The sequence below is a fragment of the Ovis canadensis genome, chromosome 3 (assembly GCF_042477335.2).
Source record: "Ovis canadensis isolate MfBH-ARS-UI-01 breed Bighorn chromosome 3, ARS-UI_OviCan_v2, whole genome shotgun sequence".
In the NCBI taxonomy this organism is placed as follows: Eukaryota; Metazoa; Chordata; class Mammalia; order Artiodactyla; family Bovidae; genus Ovis; species Ovis canadensis.
In genome coordinates this window covers 141,232,294-141,257,399 of record NC_091247.1, presented here as the reverse complement: position 1 = coordinate 141,257,399, position 25,106 = coordinate 141,232,294, and the positions used below count along the sequence as shown (strand labels likewise).

Here is a 25,106-nt window from a genome sequence, read left to right as displayed (position 1 = left end):
AAACATAAGACCAGAAACTATAAAACTCCTAGTGGAGAACATAGGCAAATCACTCTACGACATAAATCACAGCAGGATCCTCTATGATCCACCTCCCAGAATACTGGAAATAAAAGCAAAAATAAACAAATGGGGTCTAATTAAAATTAAAAGCTTCTGCACAACAAAAGAAACTATAAGCAAGGTGAAAAGACAGCCTTCTGAATGGGAGAAAATAATAGCAAATGAAGCAACTGACAACTAATCTCAAAAATATACAAGCAACTCCTGCAGCTCAATTCCAGAAAAATAAATGACCCAATCAAAAAAATGGGCCAAAGAACCAAATAGACATTTCTCCAAAGAAGACATACAGATGGCTAACAAACACATGAAAAGATGCTCAACATCACTTGTTATCAGAGAAATGCAAATCAAAACCACAGTGAGGTACTATTTCACACCAGTCAGAATGGCTGTGATCCAAAAGTCTACAAGCAATAAATGCTGGAGAGGGTGTGGAGAAAAGGGAACCCTCTTACACTGTTGGTGGGAATGCAAACTAGTACAGCCACTATGGAGAACAGTGTGGCGATTCCTTAAAAAACTGGAAATAGAACTGCATTATGACCCAGCAATCCCACTTCTGGGCATACACACCAAGGAAACCAGAATTGAAAGAGACACGTGTACCCCAATGTTCATCGCAGCATTGTTTATAATAGCCAGGACATGAAAGCAACCTAGATGTCCATCAGCAGATGAATGGATAAGAAAGCTGTGGTACACATACACAATGGAGTATTACTCAGCCATTAAAAAGAATACATTTGAATCAGTTCTAATGAGGTGAATGAAACTGGAGCCGATTATACAGAGTGAAGTAAGCCAGAAAGAAAAACACCAATACAGTATACTAACACATATATATGGAATTTAGAAAGATGGTAATGATAACCCTGTATGCGAGACAGCAAAAGAGACAGAGATGTATAGAACAGACTTTTGGACTCTGAGGGAGAAGGAGAGGGTGGGATGATTTGGGAGAATGGCATTGTAACATGTATACTATCACGTAAGAAACCCTGGTGGCTCAGAGGTTAAAGTGTCTGCCTGGAATGTGGGAGACTTGGGTTTGATCCCTGGGTCAGGAAGATCCCCTGGAGAAGGAAATGGCAACCCACCCCAGTACTCTTGCCTGGAGAATCCCATAGAGGGAGGAGCCTGGTAGGCTATAGTCCATGGGGTCTCAAAGAGTCAGACTCGACTGAGTGACAAGACTACTACTACTACTAAGAAACGAATCGCCAGTCTATGTTCGATGCAGGATACAGAAGGCTTGGGGCTGGTGCACGGGGATGATCCAGAGAGATGATATGGGGTGGGAGGTGGGAGGGGGGTTCAGGATCAGGAACTCATGTACACCCGTGGCGGATTCATGTCAATGTATGGTAAAACCAGTACAGTATTGTAAAGCAAAATAAAGTAAAAATTTTTTTTAAAAAAAGAAAAGGACATCTTTTTTGGGTGTTAGTTCTTTTAAAAGGTCTCATAGGTCTTCATAGAACCATTCAGCTTCTTCAGTGTTACTGGTTGGGGCATAGACTTGGATTACTGTGATATTGAATGGTTTGCCTTGGAAACAAACAGAGATCATTCTGTTCTTTTTGAGACTGCATCCAAATACTGTATTTCAGACTCTTGTTGACCATGATGGCTACTCCATTTCTTCTAAGGGATTCCTGCCCACAGTAGTAGATATAATGGTCATCTGAGTTAAATTCACCCATTCCAGTCCATTTTAGTTCGCTGATTCCTAGATTGTCGACGTTCACTCTTGCCATCTCCTGTTTGACCACTTCCAATTTGCCTTGATTCATGGACCTAACATTCCAGGTTCCTAGGCAATATTGCTCTTTACAGCATCGGACCTTGCTTCTATCACCAGTCACATCCATAGCTGGGTATTGTTTTTGCTTTGGCTCCATCCCTTCATTCTTTCTGGAGTTATTTCTCCACTGATCTCCAGTAGCATATTGGGCACCTACTAACCCGGGGAGTTCCTCTTTCAATACCCTATCATTTTGCTTTTTCCTACTGTTCATGGGGTTCTCAAGGCAAGAATACTGAAGTGGTTCCCTTCTCCAGTGGACCATATTCTGTCAGACCTCTCCACCACGACCTGCCCGTCTTGGTGGCCCCACAGGGCATGGCTTAGTTTTATTGAGTTAGAAAGGCTGTGGTCCGTGTGATCAGATTGACTAGTTTTCTGTGAGTATGGTTTCAGTGTGTCTGCCCTCTGATGCCCTCTTGCAACACCTACCGTCTTTCTTGGGTTTCTCCTACCTTGGACGTGGGGTATCTCTTCATGGCTGCTCCATCAAAGCGCAGCTGCTGCTCCTTACCTTGGATGAGGGTTATCTCCTCACTGCTGCCCCTCCTGACCTTGAACGTGGAGTAGCTCCTCTCGGCCCTCCTGCGCCTGTGCAGTGGCAGCTCCTTGGAGGTGGGGTAGCTCCTCTCAGCCGCAGCCCCTGACCTCGGGCATGGGGTAGCTCCTCTCGGCCACTCTTGTGCCGTCGCAGCCTGGAGCTCTCGGCCACCACCTGTGACTCAGGCATGGGGTAGCTCCTCTCGGCTGCCCCTGACTTAGTTATATTAAATACTGCCAACAGTTTTATAAACTTCTTATACCAATTGACAACACCATCTGAAGTTTATGAGAACCCTGTTGATACACTTAAGTGCCCCAAATTGGTTTTATTTCTTTAAGTTGTAACCATTCTGGTGAGTATGTTGCACTATCTCATGGTGGTTTTTGTTTTATTTCAGGTATAATTGACATGTAACACTGTATTAATTTCATGTGTACAATATAAGGATTTAATATCTGTGTGCATGGGGAAATGACCACTACAGTATGTCCAATTACCATCCCTTACTGTACAGTTTCAAAAATTCTTTTCCTTGTGATGAGGAGTTTTAAGTTTTATTCTCTCAGCAAGTTTAAAATAGGCAATACAGTATTATTAACTATAGTCACCGTGCTGTAAATTGCCTTCCTGTGACCAAGCTGTTTTTTAACTGGAAGCTTGTATCTTTTGACCCCCTTTACCCATTTTGCTCACCTCCTGCCTCTGGCAGACACCAGTCTTTCTCTGTGAGCTTGAGGTCATGTGGTGAGGTCATGTAAGTGAGGTCATGTGGTTTTTCTCTCTCTGTGTCTGACTTATTTCACTTAACATAATGCCCTCAATATCTGTTCATGTTGTCCCAGCTGACAAGAGTCCATTCTTTTTTTTATGACTGAATAGTATTCCATTGTAGAATCTTAGACTTAAATTTTTTTATTTATTTACTTTTGGTTGCACTGGGTCTTCATTGTGGTGCATGGGCTTCTCATTGCAGTGGCTTCTCTTTTTGTGCATCACGGGCTCTAGGGCTTGTGGGCTCAGTAGTTGCAGCTGGCAGGCTCAGAAGTTGTGGCACATGGGCACGTGGAATCTTCCCAGACCGGGGTTGAAGCCGTATCTCCTGCATTAGCAGGCAGATGCTTTACCACTAGACCACCAGCCAAGTCCCTCCTAGACCTTTAACAGAGCTTTGATTCATGTACAGTTGACATCGTTACTGATACGTATTTAGATCTACTATCTTATTTTGTACTTCTTGACCCACGGGTTCCATGTTTCTTTTTCTCTCCTTTCTTGTCTTCTTTTGAGTTATTTTTCATTCCATCCTGTCATCACTTGTATTAATTTGAACTATACATAAACTCACTACTAGTGTTTTAGTGATTTTTCTTAATTACAGCGTGCCTACTTAGTAAAGCCCAAAGTTAATTAATACTTTTCCTCTCAGATAGTCCAGTAACTCTAGAATATTTATTTCCCATTTATTCTCTTACTTCTTTTAGTCACATAAAACATTATTATTTTATGTATTCATCATTTTTTCCCCACATATTTATCACTTTCTTTGCTCCTCATTCCTTCTTACATGTCACAGCTTCCACTTGAGATTACTTTTAAGTATTTGCTTTAGAAAAGCCTCAGGACTATGGACATTTTGGGCTGGCCAGTTCTTTGCTGTGGGGGATTGTGCATTGTGGGATATTTAGCAGCACCCGTGGTCTCTGCCCAGTGGATGTCAATACCAACCCCTCTACCCAATTCTGACATCCCAAGTGTCCTCAGACATTGTCAGATGTCGTTGAGGGGCAAAATCATTCCTGGTTGAGAACCACTGCTTTAGAATTTACTTTGACGTTAGTCTGCTGCTCTGTTTTTGTTTCTTGAAAATACCTATTTCATTTTCATTTTTAAAAGGTATTTTCCCTGAGCGTAGAATTCGAGATTTTTTAGCACGCTTAAAATAGCAATCTGTTGGCTTCTGTCTTCCATTGTTGCTTTTGAGAAGTCAGATTAAGACATGACTATTGCTGTTTTAAATATAAACTTTTTTTTCAGGTACTTTTATAGTCTTTTCTTTACCTTTAGTTGTTTTGCAGGTTCCCTTATATTGTGTTTAGGTGTAGAATTCTTATTTCTTCCCCATGGGAGTTACTACGGTTTTTGAGCCTATGGATTGGGGTCTGTTCGAAGAATACTTTTAGCCATTATCTCTTCACATTTTCTGTCTGTCCTCTTCTTTGTCCTTCTCACTCAGCCTCTCATTTTCCATCTGTTTGTCTGTCCATACTGCAGTTCAGATAATTTCTTCATACCTATAATCCCACTCACTAAGGTTCACTTCAGCTTTATTTGGTGTATCTGAACAATGACTTTTAAAATTTCAAGTATTATATCTTCGTTTTTAGAAAATGTTTGGTTCTTTTTCAAATCTACTGTAGTTTTGTGTTTACTGAAGATATTTTCAAGCTTTTCTTGAAATAGTCTACCATTTATTTAAACATAGCATAACTGTTTTATAATCTTTGATAATGTCATTATCTAAAATCATTTGGGTCTGATTGTACTGTCTACTATAGTTTTTGCATCTTGTTTCTCCTGCCTTGTGGTTATTTTTTCTTTACTGTCCATTAATCTTGAGAAACTGTGGACTTTTTTTGTGGCCAAGGATGAGAGTTTTTCTCCAAAAAGAATTTACTATTGCCAGGTGCCTGGGGAATCACCTCTAGAGTTTCAGGCTCTTCTTTTCTTTTTTTGTACCATCTAGGTCATGTTAATTTGGGTTTTACTGGAGAACTAGTAGCATTTTGTTCACCCCTTCCCTCCTCCATACCTATGGAATGTTCCTTTTATTACCTTAACCTGATGATGTGGTCCTTTTTATCTTTACCTAGAGAAAATCCTGGCTTCTTAATGTTCCGCTCTCCTTTGAGAGCAGTTCAAGTCCGCCTTGATAGGTGATTTTATTTACTCTTTTATTTGTTCTTACTGTATTTCAGGTTTCGGATTGGTGATTTAGAATCTTGAGTCTTTAGAATATAAGAAGCAGAGGACAGAGAAGCATTAAGAAATATGAAACATCTAAGATTGTATGCTGTTTTTAAGTTCAAAATATATTTAATAGCAGCACTGTTGTCATTATATTTATTTTTATAGTTACCATATAGTTATAGCAAATGATACTATTTTCTGTTTATTGTAGTGAAATAAGGTTTTCTTTTTAAGTACACTTGAATGTACAAAAGGATATGTACTTAGAGAAAAATAAGTAATTGTATAGGAGATATTTGGATTTGGCATTTTCCTGAAAGCATACTTCTGAGTATGAATTTATTTTGTTTGTAATATGAGTATGAATTCTTTACTTTGGTCAGCTGACCACGTATGAATCCTCTCTGTCCCATCTTGTTTTAACGTGTATTTATTTTTGGCCGTGCGAGGTCTTCGTTGCTGCACGCGTGTTTCCCTAGTTGCAGCTAGGGGAGCTACTCTCTAGTTGCAGTGTACAGGCTTCTCTTTGCAGTGGCTTCACTTGTGGAGCACGGGCTGTAGGGTGCAAAGGCTTCAGTATTCAGTAGTTACAGTTCCAGGCTCTGGACTACAGGCTTAATACTTGTGGTGCACGGACTTAGTTGCTCCGCAGTGTGTGGGATGTCCCTGGACCAGGGATCAAACCCTTGGCTCCTGTGTTGGCAGGTGGATTCTTAACCACTGAGCCACCAGGGAAGCCTCAGATCATTTTGAATCTTTTGAGACCTAGAAAGAGAAACACTTTGGGGCAAGTACAGCATAGGCTTAACTACGGGGAAAATTTTTTTTAAACCACAGAACTGCAGTTACATTATCTTTAATAAACCAAAAGATGTAAAAATTTGACTGATTTTATTTTTCATTTGTATTTTGAATTAATCCAATTGTTAATGACTGAGCAGATACCCTGGGCTTATGGGTGTGCCGTAGCTGATGCTGAAGTAAGTAAAAAATCATCATTCCAAATGTCGAAACAGTCTGTTCTTTCTTTTTCCTTAAAATTAAAAAGCAAAACAAATAAACTTATTGTGTGGGAAGCAAATTGAGAACATGCAGTGTGAGAGGTTTTAAAACTCAATGGTAAGGAGGAATAAGATGTCTTGCAAAGAGGAATGGGCTCTGGAGCCACACAGGATCAGCCACTATTGTGTTCACTGTTGTACTGAGTATTTTTCAAAAAACTTAATATGGAAATTTTCAAACATATTCTGAAGATGAGATGTTTGAGCCATTATGGTTCCCATCACCCTTTTTCAGCAATTATTAAACTCATGGCTCCTTGTCCCCTCTGGTCTGCTGACAACTGGATTATATTGAAGCAAATTCTAGTTATCATTTCACCCTTCAATATTTTAGTGTGTATCTCAAACAGAAGAACTCCTTTAAAAAACATAACCACATTAATATTATCATACCAAAATATTATTGTTATAAAATAACCAGTGTTTAAATTTTCTTGTTATTATGTGTGTGTACACACACAAATCTTTTTTTTTTTTTGTAACAGTTTGTTGAAACAGGATCCAAGTAAGAGATATATATGCAGGCTCCTTCTCTTTAGCTCCCCCATTCCATTTGTTTTTTACTTATTACTTATTTAATCTTCACTTTAACTCTGAAAAAGTAATATTCTATTTACAAAGGAGAACTGAGGCCCTCGGAGGGTTACAAATTTGTTCAGCATCACAGAGCTGAAAATGACAGCCTTTAGCTGAAAATCAGCCCACGTCTGTCTGACTCCAGAAATTGGTGTGCCTTTCTGGAGTTAGAAGACTTTGGATTCATACTCTAATAAATAGAGGTTTCTTGACCATGCCACTCTACTAACTCTCCAGCCTCCCTCACCCAAGTTTTTATGGTCCAAGGACCCCCCAGTTAGTGAGGTGAAAGTTGCTCAGTCATGTCCAACTCTTTACAGTCTCCTTTATCTATGGAATTGTCTAGGTAAGAAATACTGGACTGGGTAGTCATTCCCTTCTCCAGGTGATCGTCCCAACCCAGGAATCAAACCCAGGTCTCCTGCACTGCAGGCAGACTTTTAACCTTCTGAGCTACCAGGGAATTCCAGTTATGGAGCTGAAAAGCAGTATGCTAATTTTTTGCCCAGCTATTTGTATAAGAATCAGCCCAGCTACGGTAGTGTGACAGGCAGTCAGTTATGCAGTTCCCAGTTTAACCAGAGCAGCTCCAAAAAATCATTTTCTACTTCTTCTAACATCTCCCACAAGAGATTCTGAGGTTAATGCCATGGTGTACTAGTAGGTTCTACAGCTCTAAGGTCTATAACTGTTCAGTGTGGTAACCACAGTGGGTATTTCATTTTTAATTTAAATTTCAGTTAAATAAAATTAAAAGTCCCTCAGTCACACTAGCCACATTTGAAATGCTTGATAGTAACTACCATATTGCATAGTGCAGATTTAGAACATTTCTATCATTGCAGAAGGCTCTGTTAGTGCTGAAAAATAACAGGTGGAGGCAATCATCTGTGTTTCAACCACAGATTAAAATTGAGGGGAGCAGGGAACAGCAGCTCTCTCTCCTTTTCTTTCTTTAAGAAAGACCTCAGGATTTAGATGATCACGTTTGAGAGTGGCAGTGGGAAGACACAAGGCTTTAGCACTCTGAGTAGTAGGCATTTTGTGAGGTTAAAACGACGATTAGTAAGGCATAGCAATGACTACTAGCTGAAACAAAATCTGGTAGCTTTTTTCCTTAAAATGTGCCAGATCCATAGCCTGCACAAAACACAAGGGTTACCAGAAACTCTGGAGGAATGATTTACTTTTATCCTTTCAGACATGTAAATTATCCCCATCACAAGCTTGCCTCATTATTTGAGTGACTGGCTTTATTTGTGCAGCAGCGAGTTGCTGAACAACCATCGCTGGAGAATGTTGGATCACACCAAAAAAAGATACCCCACATCCAAGGACAAAGCGGAAGCCCCAGCAAGATGGTAGGAGGGGCGAAATAGCATTTAGAATTAAAACCCTTAGCCACCAGAGAGTCTCAGAGGGCTCAAACAAACCTTGTGTGTACCAGGACCCACAGACCCCACAGAGACTGAGCCAGAACTGTGACTGAGTGTCTCCTGGGAAGGTACAGGTCAGCAGTGGCCTGCCACAAGGGCAGCAGACCTAGGTATGGCATAAGCCCTCTTGGAGAAGGTCACCATCATCCCCACCATAGAGCCTCCAGAACTTACACAGGACTGGGGAAATGGACTCTTGGAGGGCACAGACAGAACCTTGGGAGCACCAGGACCCAGGAGAAAGGAGCAGTGACCCCACAAGAATCTGATCCAGACTTGCACGTGAGTGTCCAGGAGTCTCTGGTGGAGGTGTGGGTTGACGGTGGCCTGCTGCGGGGTTGGGGGCACTGAGTGCCAGAGTGCTGCAGGGGACCTTTTGAAGGAGGTCGCCATTATCTTCATCACCTCCACCTCAGGTCTAACAACAGGGAGGGAACGAAGTCCTGCCCATCAATAGAAAATTGGATTAAATTTACTGAGCATGGCCCTGTCCATCAGAACAAGACCCAGTTTCCCCCTCAGGCAATCTCTCCCATCAGGAAGTTTCCATAAGCCTCTTGTCCTTATCCATCAGAGGGCAGACAGAATGAAAATAACGGAAGACTAATCTAAGTGATCACATGAACCACAACCTTGTCTAACCCAATAAAACTATGAGCCATGCATGCCCTATAGGGCCACCCACCCAAGGTGGATGGGTCATGATGGAGAATTCTGACAAAATGTCGTCCACTGGAGAAGAGAATGACAAAGCACTTCAGTATTCTTGCCTTGACCAGCATGAAAAGGCAAAAAGATAGGACACTGAAAGATGAACTCCCCAGGTCGGTAGGTGCTCAGTATGCTGTGGGAGATCAGTGGAGAAATAATTCCAGACAGAATGAAGAGATAGAGCCAAAGCAAAACAACACCCACTTGTGATTGTGACTGGTGATGGAAGTAAAGTCTGATGCTATAAAGAGCAGTATTGCATAGGAACCTGGAATGTTAGGTCCATGAATCAAGGCAAATTGGAAGTGGACAAACAAGAGATGGCAAGAGTGAACATGGACATTTTAGGAATCAGCGAACTAAAATGGACTGGAATGGGTGAATTTAATTCAGATGGCTGTTAGTTACATCTACTACTGTGAGCAAGAATCCCTTAGAAGAAATGGAGTAGCCATCATAGTCAATAAGAATCTGAAATGCGTACTTGGATACAGTCTCAAAAACCACAGAATGATCTCCGTTTGCTTCCAAGGCAAATCATTCAATATCACAGTAATCCAAGCCTATGCCCCAACCAGTAACACTGAAGAAGCTGAAGTTGAATGGTTCTATGAAGACCTACAAGACCTTCTAGAACTAACACCCCAAAAAGATGTCCTAACTAACACCCAAAAAAGTAGGAAGTCTAGAGGTACCTGGAGTAACAGGTAAATTTGGCCTTGGAATACAAAACAAAGCAGGTCAAAGGCTAACAGTTTTGCCAAGAGAATGTGCTGATTATAGCAGACACTCTCATTCAACAACAGAAGACTCTACACGTGGACAACACCAGATGGTCAATACTGAAATTAAATTGACTATATTCTTTGTAGCTGAAGATGGAGAAGCTCTGTACAGTCAGCAAAAACAAAACTAGGAGCTGACTGTGGCTCAGATCATGAACTCCTTATTGCCAAATTCAGACTGAAATTGAAGAAAGTAGGGAAAACCACTAGACCATTCAGGTATGACCTAAATCAAACACTTTATGATTATACAGTGGAAGTGACAAACAGATTCAAGGGATTAGATCTGATAGAGTGCCTGAAGAACTATGGACGGAGGTTCGTGACATTGTACAAGAGGCAATGATCAAGACCATCCCCAAGAAAAAGAAATGCAAGAAGGCAAAATGGTTTCTGAGGAGGCCTTACATATAACTGAGAAAAGAAGGAAAGCCAAAGGCAAAGGAAAAAAGGAAAGATATACCCATTTGAATGCAGAGTTCCAAAGAATAGTAGGGAGAGATGAGAGAGCCTTCCTCAGTGATCAGTGCAAAGAAATAGAGGAAAACAATAGAATGGGAAAGACTAGAGATCTCTTCAAGAAAATTAGAGATACCAAGGGAACATTTCATGCAAAGATGGGCTCAATAAAGGACAGAAATGGTATGGATCTGACAGAAGAGAAGATATTAAGAAGAGGTTCAAGAATACACAGAAGAACTACACAAAAAAGATCTTCACTACCCAGGTAATCACAGTGGTGTGATCACTCACCTAGAGGCAGACATCCTGGAATGCGAAGTCAAGTGGGCCTTAGGAAGCATCACTGTGAACAAAGCTAGTGGAGGTGATTGAATTCCAGATGAACTATTTCAAATCTGAAAAGATGGTGCTGTGAAAGTGCTGCACTCAGTATGCCAGCAAATCTGGAAATCTCAACAGTGGCCACAGGACTGGAAAAGGTCAGTTTTCAAAATCCCAAAGAAAGGCAGTGTTAAAGAACATTCAAACTACTGCACAACTGCACTCATCTTACATGCTACCAAAGTAATGCTCCAAATTCTCCAAGCCAGGCTTCAACAGTATGTGAACCATGAACTTCCAGATGTTCAAGCTAGATTTAGAAAAGGCAGGGGTACCAGAGATCAAATTGCCAACATCCGCTGGATCATCAAAAAAGCAAGAGAGTTCCAGAAAAACATCTATTTCTGCTTTATTGACTATGCCAAAGCCTTTGACTGTGTGGATCACAATAGACTGTGGAAAATCCTGAAAGAGATGGGAATACCAGACCACCTGACCTGCCTCTTGAGAAACCTATATGCAGTTTAGGAAACAGCAGTTAGAACTGGACATGGAACAACAGACTGGTTCCAAATAGGAAAAGGAGTATGTCAAGGCTATATATTGTCACTCTGTGTATTTAACTTATATGCAGAGTACATGATGCGAAATGCCGGGCTGGATGAAGCACAAGCTGGAATCAGGATCGCTGGGAGAAATATCAGTAACATCAGATAGACCAGTGACACCACCCTCATGGCAGAAAGCGAAGAAGAACTAAAGAGCCTCTTGATGAAAGTGAAAGAGGAGAGTGAAAAAGTTGGCTTAAAGCTCAACATTCAGAAAACGAAGATCATGGCATCTGGTCCCATCACTTCATGGCAAATAGATGGGGAAACAACAGAAACAGTGAGAGACTATTTTCTTGGGCTCCAAAATCACTGCAGATGTTGACTGCAGACGTGAAATTAAAAGACGCTTACTCCTTGGAAGGAAAGCTATGACCAACTTAGACAGCATATATAAAAAGCAGAGACATTACTCTACCAACAAAGGTCCATCTAAGCTATGGTTTTTCCAGTAGTCAAAGAAAGCTGAGCGCCGAAGAATTGATGCTTTTGAACTGTGCTGTTGGAGAAGGCTCTTGAGAGGCTCTTGGACAGCAAGGAGATTCAACCAGTCCATCCTAAAGGAAATCAGGTCTGAATATTCATTGGAAGGACTGATGCTGAAGCTGAAACTCCATTACTTTGGCTACCTGATGCGAAGAACCGACTCATTGGAAAAGACTGATGCTGGGAAAGATGAAGCTAGGAGGAGAAGGGGTTGACAGAGGATAAGATAGTTGGATGGCATCACCCGAATCGATGGACATGAGTTTGAGTAAACTCTGAGAGTTGGTGATGGACAGGGAAGCCTGGCATCCTGCAGTCCGTGGGGTCATAGAGAGTCGGACACGACTGAGTGACTGAACTGAACTGGCTTTAGTTAGGATCTGAAAAGTAAGGGAATCTCTGAGGGTAATGGTACCTCTAGAGCTAGACTCTTAAGATTCATGAGTTCTGTTTATTTTTACTCATTAATTTCTGTATCTCCATAGAGGGATACTGTCAACAAAAACACAGTTAGACACCTGTTAAAGGCAGCGAGATTTCACAGTTCATTCATACAGTAGGGAAGAGAAACTCCAGCATAAATTAAGCTCAACTCTGCCGAAAGAAAATTTGGGTCCCTTTTAAAATGCTGGGGTGTACTAAAGGAAAAACATTGAAGATGTTAGGTGGAGAGGTTGGTCAGTGTGATCAAGCCGTCTGTGTCCACTTGCTAATTGGTGCTTCTCAAATTGAGGTTCCCATCCTTCCACAGAGACTGGTAGGCAAGGGCCCTGTCCTTCTCGGTGATTACATTTCAAAGGGATGACTTTCAGGTCCTTGGGAGAGACATTTCTGGGTTGTAAAAGATTTGTATTTCAAGGGTCAGAGAAAGGATTGACAGCTGCAATTTTTCTAAGGTTAAGTACTCCAAGAAAAGTGAGGTCAAAGGCGTTGGCTAGAACAAGCAGTTAATTATTTGGCAGCATTAAGCTTTCTCAGGGAGACCTTTTGAAGATACTGGGTCATCCTAGGGACACAGCCTTAAGCTGACAGAAGGTGTGCTAGAGTTTGGTCTTGTCTCTTACAGTGTGTGAGGGAGGTTGAATGGAGTTGCTTGTGATAAGAATCTACAGTTTTCAGTGCCTGGATAAAGGGGTTTCTGTTTGTTTTTAATTGAAGTATAGTTGATTTGGAATATTTGTGTTACTTATGCTGTTCAGCAAAGTGATTCAGTTAAAACTAATAACAATAATAATAATCTCTCTTTTCTCTCTCTCCATATATATATGTGTGTGTATGTTAGTCGCTCAGTCATGTCCGACTCTTTGCAACCCCGTGGACTATAGCCCACCAGGCTTCTCTGTCCATGGAATTCTCCAGGCAAGAATACTGGAGTGGATTGCCATTCCCTTCTCCAGAGTATATATTCAATATCCTATGCCAGGGCTTTCCAGATAACACTAGTGGTAAAGAATCCACCTCCCAATGCAGGAGATGCAAGATATATGGGTTTAATTGCTGGGTCAGGGGATCCCCTGGAGTAGGAAGTGGCAACCCGTATTCTTGCCTGGGAAGTTCCATGGGCAGGGAAGCCTGGTGGGCTACAGTCCCTTGGACAGCAAAGAGTTGGACACAACTGAGTGACTGAGCGCAGACAATATCCTGTGCTAAACCGTAAGGGAAAATAACATTGACGAGAATAATGTATGTATGTATGGTTTTTTTAAATATTCTTTTCCCTTATGGTTTAGCATAGGATATTGAATACAGTTCTCTGTGCTGTACCTGAGTAGGACCTTGTTCACCCATTCTATGTATAAAAGCTTGCATCTAACTCCAGCCTCTCACTCCACTCCGTCCCTCAACCCTTCCCCCTCGGTAACCACCAGCCTCTTCTCTCTCTGCCCCTGATTCTGTTTGTCCCATAGACAGGCTCCTCTGTGTCGTCTTTTACATTCCATGTGTAAGTGGGTATCATATGGTATTTGTCATCCTTCTTTCTGACTTCACTTGGTATGATCGTCTCTAGTTGTGTTCCTGATGCTGCAGGTGGCGTTATTTCATTCTTTTTAATGGCTGCGTAGTAGTCCACTGTTTATATATACTGCATCTTCTTTATCCATTCATCTGTTGATGGACGTTTCGGTTGTTTCCATGTCTTGCCTATTGTGTATAGTGCTGCTTGGAACACAGGGATGCGTTTATCTTTTGAATTGTGGTTTTGTCCAATGTATGCCCAGGAAGTAGGATTGCTGGATCATATGGTAAATCTGTTTTTAGTTTTCCAAGGAATTTCCATACTGTTTTCTATAGTGTCTGCACTACTTCACCAGCTTACAGTCTCACCAGCAGTGTAGGAGGGTTCTTTTTTTTTCTCTACACCCTCTCCAGCATTTGTTATTTGTAGACTTTTAAATACGGCCGTTGTGACTGGTGTGAGGTGGTACCTCATTGGTTTTTGTTTTTTTTACAGGATCTTAGTTCCCTATCAGGGATCAAATTTGTGCCCACTGCAGTGGAAACTTGGAGTCCTAACCACTGGACCACCAAGGAATTCCCCCTCCCTACAGTTCTGATTTGCATTTTTCTAATAAATTAGCAGTGTTGAGCATCTTTTTATGTGCCTGTTGGCCATCTGTATGATTCTTTGGAGAAAGGTGTGTTTGGGTCTTCTGCCCATTGTAGGATTGGGTCGTTTGTTGAGTTGTATGCTCTGTTTGTAAATTTTGAAAATTCAGCCCTTGGTGGTCACATCATTTGTTAATATTTCCTCCCATTCTGTAGGTTGTCTTTTTATTTATGGTTTCCTTACTGTGTAAAAGTTTGTAAGTTTGATTAGGTCCCTTTTCTTTGTTTTTGTTATTATTTCTGTTGCCTTGGGAGACTGACCTGAAAAAACATAAGTACGATTTATGTCAGAGAATGTTTTGTCTATGTTCTCTTCTAGGAGTTTTATGATGTCGTGTTATTTTTGTATATAGGGAGAGGGTGTGTTGTAGCTATCCAGCTTTCCCAGCACTACTTGCTGAAGAGACTGTCTTCTCCTGCAATATTCATACAATATTGTTTCCTGTGTTGAAGACTGACTGTAGGTGTGTGAGCTTAATTTTGGGCTCTCTTTTCTGAGCCATTGATCTATATGTCTGTTTTTATGCCAGTACCAGCCTGTTTTGATTACTGTAGCTTTGTAGTATTGTTGAAGTCTGGGAGGATTATACCTCATGTTTTGTTCTTTTTCTTCAGGATTGTTTTGGCAGTTCTGGGCCTTTTATGGTTCCATATGAATTTTAGGATTATTTGTTCTAGTTTGGTGAAAAATATCAGTGGTAATTTGAGAGGGATTGCATTAAATCTGTTTTGGGGTATTATTGTGTTTTAACAATATTAACTCTCCCAATCCAAGAGCATGGCCTATCTTTCCATTTCTTTCAATTATCTGATGTTTCCTTTCTTAATGTTTTACAGTTTCAGTCTATAAGTCTTTCATCTCCTTGGTCAGGTTTATTCCTAAGTATTTTATTTTGGGAGAATGCAGTTTTAAAAGGTGTTTTTTTACACTCCCTTTCTGATAATTTGGATAAATTTTTATAAACAATATTTTATGACCTAGGCATTCAGGGGATAGTGAGATGAATTTAATCCAACTTTGGGAAAGGATAAAGAACCTTAAATGAAAGTGAATAAGGCATTGTTATTGAGGACCTGTTGCATACACAGAAAAGAGTCACGAAGGTGATTTTCAGGACTTGAGGAGTAGCCTTGTATTTTATTTTGTGTTTAAGCCCAGGATGAATGCTTAGAACCAACATAGTCTAGGGGAAGGTGAGAGATTGGAAAATTTCCGGGAAAGCTTCTTGGAAGAGGTGGAACCCGAGCTGAGTCTTGAAAGATGATGGGTGGACTTTTCTTGGTTTAGTATTTTATTGTGGTATTTCCATGACTCCCCATCTGCTTTCCACAGAAATAAAATATTTTAAGTAAAAAATTTAATCATGAAAAAAAATTTTTAAAGATGCTGCCCAAAGTTGGTATTTCTCACTTTTTAAAAAATTTTAAATTTTTTCTTGGCCAAACCACACATCACGTGGGATATTAGTTACCCAACCAGGGATCGAACCTGTGTCCTCTGTAGTGGAAGCGCAGAGTCTTAACCACTGGACTACCAGGGAAGCCCCTCTCTCACTTTTTGACCCTTGATTTCTTAATTGTTTTTAACCAGCTCTCTTCAGAACGACATGTCCTAAAGAACAGTGATGTTTTTATACAATCAGTTCCACCACCCAAAATATCTTCCAACCCTGTTCCCCATACATACCATCAGGAAATTATATATCTTTCAAGACCCAGCTGAAATAGCACTCTGTCTTTGCTCCCACAATAGTTTGGTTTCTCTATTTTTGCTTGTATTATAACTCTTACTCTGTTCATTTTATACTCCTAGTGCAATCTCCTGCACACAGAAAATAGCTAATGTGTGATTAATAGATGTGGTTATATATAATAAGCTCTAAAATGTGTTTTCTAGTATAAAGAACTCAGCTATCTTACATGCACAGGTATTATATTATGTTAATTGAATTTTTATTTGTTCTTAGATGTCATTAAGAGGATCTGCGCCAGTGACAATTGTACCTCTTCCTGGAGAGCAAGTACAGGTTCAGGGGGTCATCCAGACAGCTCAGTCTTCTGTAATTCACCCACCACACGTGCAAACGGTACAGAAATTAAAAGACTTAGTGGCTGAGAGAGGGGTCTTGTGAACCTGGAGTCTTTGGACAGCTGAAGTTGCTGTAGTTTCAGTATTACAGACCAAGATAACGATGTCTTAGAGATTGGACTATAGAACAAATGAAGTGAATGGAAAAGTTTTAGAACTTCTAGTTTCATGTATATACTACCCAGTGAAAACAGAAGGCAATTTTGGGGAGAAGTTATTGTTCAGAATTTAAGGAAATGAAAGATTTTCTGAAGGGAAAGCACCTTTTTATCCTAGTGGTATCCTTCACGAAAAAGAGAATTCTGAAGAAAGGGTCGATGATGTGAGTGTCTTAGCAAAGTAAGAAAGTACCTACTTTATGCTTTATGGTGATCATATAAAAGAGTTCCCTCATTGTAAAATTCTTACTTATGCCTGTCTATTTACACCTGGCAACAATAGGAAGCAAAGAGCCATTCTGGGTTCTTTGCTTTTTACTCTTTCTCCCCATTTTATCTTCTGGCTCCTGTGAGTCTCAGAATGCCTTTGGTCATCTCTCATTTTTAGAAGCAGCTATCTTGGAAGGAAATCTGTAACCCATTTTCCCTCTTGAGTATATACAGTGGCTGTATAACTCATCTTTCCTCTTGAGTATATGCAGTGTCTGTGTAGCTCATTTTCCTCTTGCGCATATACGGTGTCTGTATAACTCATTTTTCCTTGAGTATGTACAGTGTCTGTGTAGCTTTTTCCCTCTTGAGTATATACAGCATCTGGCAGGGCTGTCAGCTCTGGAGCTGCGTCTTTATGTGTTTTTTCCTTCGTGAAAGGTGATTGCCGCATGGTTTTTCTGAGTTTTTAATGTGAAGATTTTACTCTTACTTTCTAGTGCTGTCATTAGAGGTTCTTCCTCTTAGTTATAAGTAATGTCTTAGTTCTAGGAATTATTTTCTTGAGTTCACTGGGAGGCTTTGGAGTAAATCTGCAGACAAAAGGTAAAACAGCTAAGATTTAGATTAGAAATGGCATATCTGTGATGCTTGAGGAAACAGAAGCGACTGGTCTTCTTTAATTATTACTGTGTTGTTTGTTACTGTGATTATTTATTAACTATTACTGATTATGACCCGTTCTTTCTTTTCTATCAAAAGATAAAGATTTAAGATATAAAAAAGTATAAGTATACTTGAACTCATTTTTGAAGGTGATTATACAGTGTAAAACAAGCTTCTTTGGAAATTTAAGATCTAAGCCTAAATAGTTTAGGGGAAGGCTTTCTGTATACAGTAGGTAATGTAGAGAATTTATTTATTATGTCCTTTCTAGAAGCCTGTTTTATTTTTTTAAAAGAAGTCAGGTATCGCAATGTAACTTCAGAAAAATATTGAGAAATTTAATACATTAAAAAAAATCTTATTTCCTCAGTTGTAAGATGTAACTTAAAACTTGCATATGGTTATTGTGCTGACTAGTTTTAATAGGTTTTACTTTTTTCTCTACTTGAAAGTTTTCTCCTCAACATTTCCAGCATTGGCTTCTCTTGCCTTTCAGATCTCAAGTTAAATATCTCATCAAGGAGGCTTTCACAGACAATCAATAAGTTTATTATTAATAGTAGTTAAAATGTAATGTGTACTTGTGCCATGCCATGCACTGAATGCTTTACATGTATTAACTAATTCAATTATGAAATGAGATAAAGCTAATTATTACATATTTTTAAGTTTACTTATGTTTGTACCTGCCCTTCCCAGTGACCTCCACTTTGCCAGATCTAATGGTTGTCCTGGGTCCTTATATTACTTCACCTGCTAGCAGAATTTGACATGGTTGATCATTCTTTTCTCCTTAATACTCTGTCTTTGCTAGTTTTTCAAGGACACTGCATTCATTTGGTATTCCTCCTGCCTCACTGGTGGCTTATTCTTGGCCTCATTTGCTGGTTCCTCCCCTTCTTTCCAACCTCTTACTGCTAAGAATGTCCCTGGGTTTTGTCCTGTCTCTCCTTCCTGAGCTCACTTAGTCTTGTGGCTTTAAGGACTGTCCTAGAGAGCTGACTTCCAATATGAATGTCTAGCCCAGAGCTCTTCCCTGACACACAGGTTTGTATATTCAACAGACTCCTCAATGTCATTATCTATTAACTAGATATTAGTTGGATATCTAGTAGCATTTCAAAGCATGTCCAAAATCCAAATCAGATAGCATTAATGGTAAAAAATCTGAGTAGTGTGCAACAGTCTCAAGACTTGTATTTACAACTCTAGTGCAGTAGTATTGCTTTACTTGGGGGATAGACTTCTTAGTTCTGAGCCTGCTGTGTTTTATGTTCCTTTAGTTTAGACTCCTGAAATAAACTTTCTCCTTTTTCCTTTTCTTTCTTTCTTTTAGACCTTAGATTTAATGACAAATGAATTTGGGTGGTAGAAGACAGATTTTTTTTTTTTTTAAGTAAAAATTAAATTTAATTCTTTTCCCACTTGATTTGTTCATCTTAGTAAAACCAGTTCTGTTTTTCAGGTATCATCTTTATCAGAGAGTGAGGAGTCTCAGGACTCATCCGACAGCATAGGCTCCTCACAGAAAACCCACGGGATCCTAGCACGGCGCCCATCTTACAGGTTAGTGCTCATGTATCAAATCCTGTGTGTGTTATATTACCACATGAGTTTGAATGGGGTAAAGCAAAGCAGATTACATCAAGAAGGAACATGTGTTTATATCAGAAGGCACGTGTTAAGAGAGATAGGCTTGAGCCAGGTTATGAAGGGCCCCTGTTGCTGTGCTGAGGAGGAATTTAGACTTACCTTCTGGCAAAGTGTTAGATATCTGTGTTTACTTTTAGTTAACTTTAATAGTAATTTGAAAGGACTGTAGATTTTAAGAATTGAACTACTTTGCAGCTCAAGTTCCAAACTGGCCGCTACATGGTGCACACGGGGTCAAATCTGAATAGCACTGCAGAGTCTTTGAAAACTGAAACTGATGTTGGAACTACCAACGCACAGAAGGCCAATCAGAACTTGTGGTTTAGACACAACCAGGTTGATAGCCTGCTAAAAGAAGAATATCAGAAATTCTCTGCAGGATTTAAGAGAGTCAGGTATCATAATATTGAAAATGTCCATTACTTGGCATACAAAGAACCTGGAAGAATCTTAACTTGTAAGGAAAAACTATCAGCAAATGCCATCATCTCCTAGATGAACAAGATACTGGAATTATATGATAAGGACTTTAAAGGAGCTATTACTGCAGTGTTCTGACTAACAAGTAAGGGTAGATTCTCTTGAAATGAATGGAAAGATAGAAACTCTCAGCAAAAAAATAGATATGAAAAGAACAAAACAGAAATTCTATAGCTGAGAAATACAGTTAACTGAAAAAAAAACCTCACTGGATGGATTCAATAGGAGAACAGAGATAAGTTACTCAACTTAAAGATAGTTCAGTGGAGAGTATCCAGTCTGAAGAATAGAGATCAGAAAAATTAATTCCCAGGGACTAGAGAGACAGTTCCCAAAGATTTAACATTGTGTCATGTGAGTCATAGAACAGAAAAAAGTATGTTACAGAAGAAATACTTTTGGAAATAATGACTGAAATGTTCCCAAGTTCAGTGAAACCTACAGATTCAAAAAACTTGGCAAATCTTAAACAGGATAAAACACAAAAGAAACCCCTGCCCAGACATGCCATAATTAAATAGCTATGAAATATACATATTGTGAGCAACCACTTATATGACACACCACTTATAAGGGAATGCTGTGAAAGACTCTAGATTTCTCACCAAAACTGCAGGCTAGAAGAAATGAATAGCATTTTTAAAGTACTGAAAGAAAAGAACTGTTAATCCAGAATTCTGTGTCTTGTAAAAATAACCCTGGGAAATGGAGTTGAACTAAGTATTCTCAGATAAAAGAAAACTAAGAGAAATCATCAACAGCAGAGTTTCTCTAAAATAACTACTAAGTTATTAAGACCAAAAGAAACTTGGAATAGCAAGATCTGGGCAAATATAATAGACTGTTCTTCTGTGAATAGTTTGATAGTTGAAATATATTTGACAGTTGAAAAAAATGACTCTGATGGGGCTTTCAGTGTATGCAGAGGTAAAATATAAGACAACTTACAAAATAAATGGGATCAGGTAGGGATTTAATGTGGTAGTAAGGTTTCTAAGATTCACTTCAAGTGGTAAAACATTGACTAAGTAGACTTATCATCTGTATTGTAACACCAGAGCAACTACTAAAGAAACTGTACACAATAGGTAAATTGAAATGGAGTTTTAAAAAATCTTAAAAGAATGCAGAAGAATCTTTTTAAAAAGCAAATAATAAAATGTTAGTTCTACCAGTATCAATAATTATATTAAGAGAGCATGGGACTTCGCTGGTGGGCCAGTGGTTAAGACTCTGCACTTTCCAACCTAAATGTCCATCAGCAGAGGAATGGATAAAAGAAGATGTGGTCCACATACACAGTGGAATATTACTCAGCCATAACAGGAACAAAGTAGTGCCATTTGCAGAGACATAGATAGACCTAGAGACTGTCGTACAGAGTGAGGTAAGTCGGAAGGAGAACAACAGATACTGTATAATACTGTTTATATTTGGAATCTAGGAAGATGGCACAGGTGAACTTACTTGCAAAGCAGAAATAGTGACACAGATGTAGAGAAAAAATTAGCAGATACCAAGGTGGGTGGGTGGGATGAATTGGGAGACTGGGATTGACATATATACACTATTCTGTATAAAACAGATAAACTAATGAGAACCTGCTGTATAGCACAGGGCACTCAGCTTAATGCTCTGTGGTGACCTAAATGGGAAGGACATGTAAAAAGAGGGGATGTATGTGTATGTATAACTGATTCACTTTGCTGTACAGTGGAAATTAATACAACACTGTAAAGCAACTGTACTCTATAATAAAAATCAATGTTAAAAAGACTGCACTTCCACTGCAAGAGGCATGGGTCCCATCCCTGAGCAAGGAAGTTCCACGCGCCCTGAGGTGTGGCTGAAAAAAAGAGCACATGACTGAAACTCACTAGTTAAAAGAGATGATAAAACTATATACCAGTGTTCCTGTGAATACAAACACAAAAATCCTCAACAAAATATTAGTAAGTCAAATAGGTTAACAGATGGAAGGTATTATACACCATAATTGAGTAGGATTTATCCCAGGACTGGAAAATTGGTTTAACATCTGAAAGTCAATTAATGTAATAAATCATATTTGTAGGATAAAACCGGAAAACTTATAGTCATCTCAGCAGACACAAAAAGCATTTGATGAAGTCAGGGTTAAAGGGCTTCCCTGATGACTTAGCACTAAGGAATCTGCCTGCCAATTCAGGAGATGCAAGAGACTCAGGTTCGATCCTCGGGTCAGGAAGATTTCCTGGAGGAGGGAATGACAACCCACTCTAGTGTTCTTGCCTGGAGAATCCCAGGGAGAGAAGAACCTGGCAGGCTGCAGTCCAAAGAGTCACACACAACTGAACGACCAAGCACACACACAGTGCCCTTTAATGATAAAAATTCTCATCAGACAAATAGATGGGAGCTTCCTCAACTTGATGATGAGTATCTACAAAAGCCCGTAGCTGACATAGTTAATGGAGAAAGATTGAATATTTTCTCCTCCTAAGAGCAGGCACAAGACAAGGCTGTGAATGTCTCACTACTTCTACTCTCAGGCAGTTAAGAAAATTAAAAAGCTTACTGGAAAGGAAGAAATAAAAGTTTGCAGATGACAGTGATTTCATATATAGAAAATCCCAAAGGATCCACTAAAGTAGAAATAATAAACAGGTTCAGCAGGGTTTCAGGATACAAAATGAACTGTATTTCTCTACACTAGCAGTAAACAATCCAGAAATGAAATTAAGAAAACAGTCCTACTCATAACAACATAAACTATATAAAGTGCTTGAAATTAAATTTATAAAGCCAAGTTATATATCAGGTCACCCAAAAAGTTTGGGTTTTTTTCCATATGGAGAGGCCTAAATGAACTTTTTGACCAGTCAAGTAAATTTAACAGATATATATAATATTAATACTTGCATATTGAAAACTACAAAACTTCATTGAGAGGAATTTTTAAAAATCTTAGCTGGAAAGACATTACATGTTCATCAACTGGAAGACTGAATATTGTTAAGACAAATAACCCAGTTAAAAAATGAGGAAAAGACTAGAATATTTATCCAAAGAAGAAACACAGATGGCCAATAAGCATATAAAAAATTGTTCAGCATGATTTTTCATTAGGTAAATGCAAGTCAAAATAATGAGATACCATTTCAAACCTAGTAGGATGCTTAAAAAAATCCCAAACAAAACATAACAAATGTTGGTAAGGGGGACAGTGGCTATGGAAACAATCTGGCAGTTCTTCAAAATACTGAACATATTTATGTTATAAACCACTACTAGTATTGCTATACATATAACCAAGAGAAATAACATAATGAAAGTGAAAGTAAAGTGGGTGTATTAGTATCATACAAAATGGACTTGAGAGCAAAAAAAATTATCAGAGATAAAGAGAAAAGCAGTTCACCAAGAAGATATAACAACCCTAAATATGTATGCACTTAACAACAGAGCTTCAGAATACATGTATCAAAAACTTACAAAACTGAAAAGCAAAATAAATCCACAGTTACAGTTGAAAATTTGTGTACATCTATCTTAATATCCAACAGAAGTTACAGCAGAAAATAAGCAAGATCTTAGAACTGAACAATACCATCAACCAGTTGGATCTAATTGGCATTGTTAGAACACTTCACCTACGTGCACAAAGAATATCCACCAAGAAAGACCACGTCCTGGATCATAACAAACCTTAACAAATTTAGAAAAACTGAAATTACACAAAGTTCTTTACTCATACTTGAATTAGACTAGAAGCCAATAAAGGAAAGATAACAGGAAATCTCCATACAGAAATTAACACACTTAGAAATAACCAAACAGAAAATCTTAAGGGAAATTAGAAAACATTGAACTTAATGAAAGATTAAAAATACAAAATATCAAACTCTGTAGGAAATAACAAATCAGTAGGAAATAGAGGGAAATTTACCTTATTAAACACTATATAGGAAGGAAGGTCTCAAATCAACAGTCTCAGCTTCCACTTTAAGAAACTAGGGGAGAAACAAAATAAGCTTAAAACAAGCAGGAGAAAAAAAATAATAGAGATTAAGAGCAGAAATCAGGGAATTCGCTGGCAGTCTGTTGCTTAGGGCTCCATGCTCCCACTGCTGGAGGGTTCAATTCCTGGTTGGGGAACTAACATCCTGCAAGACAAGTGGCGCAAGTGGGAGTGCCGGAGAGCAGAAATCTGTGAACTTAAAGAGAAAACGAACAGAGATAACTGAAAGGTGGTTCTTTGTGGGGTAGGAAGGTGTGGAATCAGTAAAACTGATAATCTTGTAGCAAGATGGCTGGATGGTGTGGTTGGAGAAGTCACAGGGACAAACCTTGTCAACCATGTCATGTATTCTGATAGGGAACCGTTGCACACGAGTGATTTGATCTAACTGACATTTTAAAAAGATGACTGGTGGTTGTGTGGAGAGCAGACTGTAGCAAGGAGGACCTGCTAGAGGCTGTTGTTCGGTCAGGAGGAGCTGGTGGTATGGACTTGGGGAACCACAGTGGAGGTGAAGAGGTTGGGAAAGATTCTGAATATATTTTCAAGATAGAAACAATGAGATTTGTTTATGAATTGGATAAAGGTTGTGAGAAAGAGGACAACTCCAAAATTTTTGAAAAGTAGAGTTGATATTTACTGGCATGAGTAAGACTGCCAGGGGTAGAGGGATATCTGATACTAGATTTGGAGGTATTAAGTTTGAGGTGCCTGTTGAATGGAAGCATTCAGTACACAATTGGATATGTGAGTTTCGAGTTCAGGAGAGAAGTTGAGAAAATACCATTTTGAGGGGTCATCAGTGTACACAAGGTATTCAAGCCTTTGGGACAGATGAGCTCATTGGAAAGAATGTAGATGGAGAAGTCCGAAAGATGGCTCTTTAAGATTCTCCAGGGTTGAATAAGGAGGATGAGGAAGAATGTAAAACAATGGCAAATGGTATCTCAAAATATAGTAAAATAAAGTAATATATGCGGGAGTGATCAATAACAATTTAGATAATGGCACTCATTGAGAGGGAAAAAGGGAAAGGAATTGGTGGTGACATTTTGGTGTATATGTAACTTTATTCCTGTTAAAATGAGATATCTGAAGCAAACATGGCACAGTGGCGATGAGTTGATTCCTGGTATATGGTGCATAGGTGTTTTACTTTCCGTCCTCTTTTTTTGCTGAGCTGGGTCTTGCACAGCTTCTCTCGCGTTGAGGTGAGCTGCCCTTGAGCTACTGTCTAGCTGTGGTGTGCAGGCTTCTCGTTGTGGTGGCTTCTCTCGTTGCTGAGCACGGGCTCTAGGGCGCATGCGCTCCGAAGTTGTAGTTCTCTGGCTCTAGAGCACAGGCTTAGTAGTTGTGGCACACAGACTTCATGGCTGCACAGCGTGTGGGATCTTCAAGGAACCAGGGATTGAACCA

The 25,106-nt window shown here is 39.4% G+C and overlaps 1 protein-coding gene across 12 annotated transcripts in view; it reads left to right on the top strand.

Annotated features, from left to right (window-relative positions):
- ATF1 (activating transcription factor 1) overlaps positions 1-25,106 on the top strand; it is a 62,106-nt gene that overhangs the window by 25,048 nt on the left and 11,952 nt on the right. For 6 of the 12 annotated variants that reach the window (XR_011255868.1, XM_069584410.1, XM_069584406.1 and 3 more), the window contains exons 3-4: positions 16,402-16,521; positions 19,023-19,123. Coding sequence is in view for 10 of the 12 variants with exons in the window: in XM_069584410.1 (XP_069440511.1) it covers positions 16,402-16,521; positions 19,023-19,123 (221 nt within the window). In the remaining 2 variants the exon portion in view is untranslated. The remainder of the gene's footprint in view (positions 1-16,401; positions 16,522-19,022; positions 19,124-25,106) is intronic. The other 6 variants (XR_011255869.1, XM_069584414.1, XM_069584408.1 and 3 more) reach the window with 1 other exon arrangement.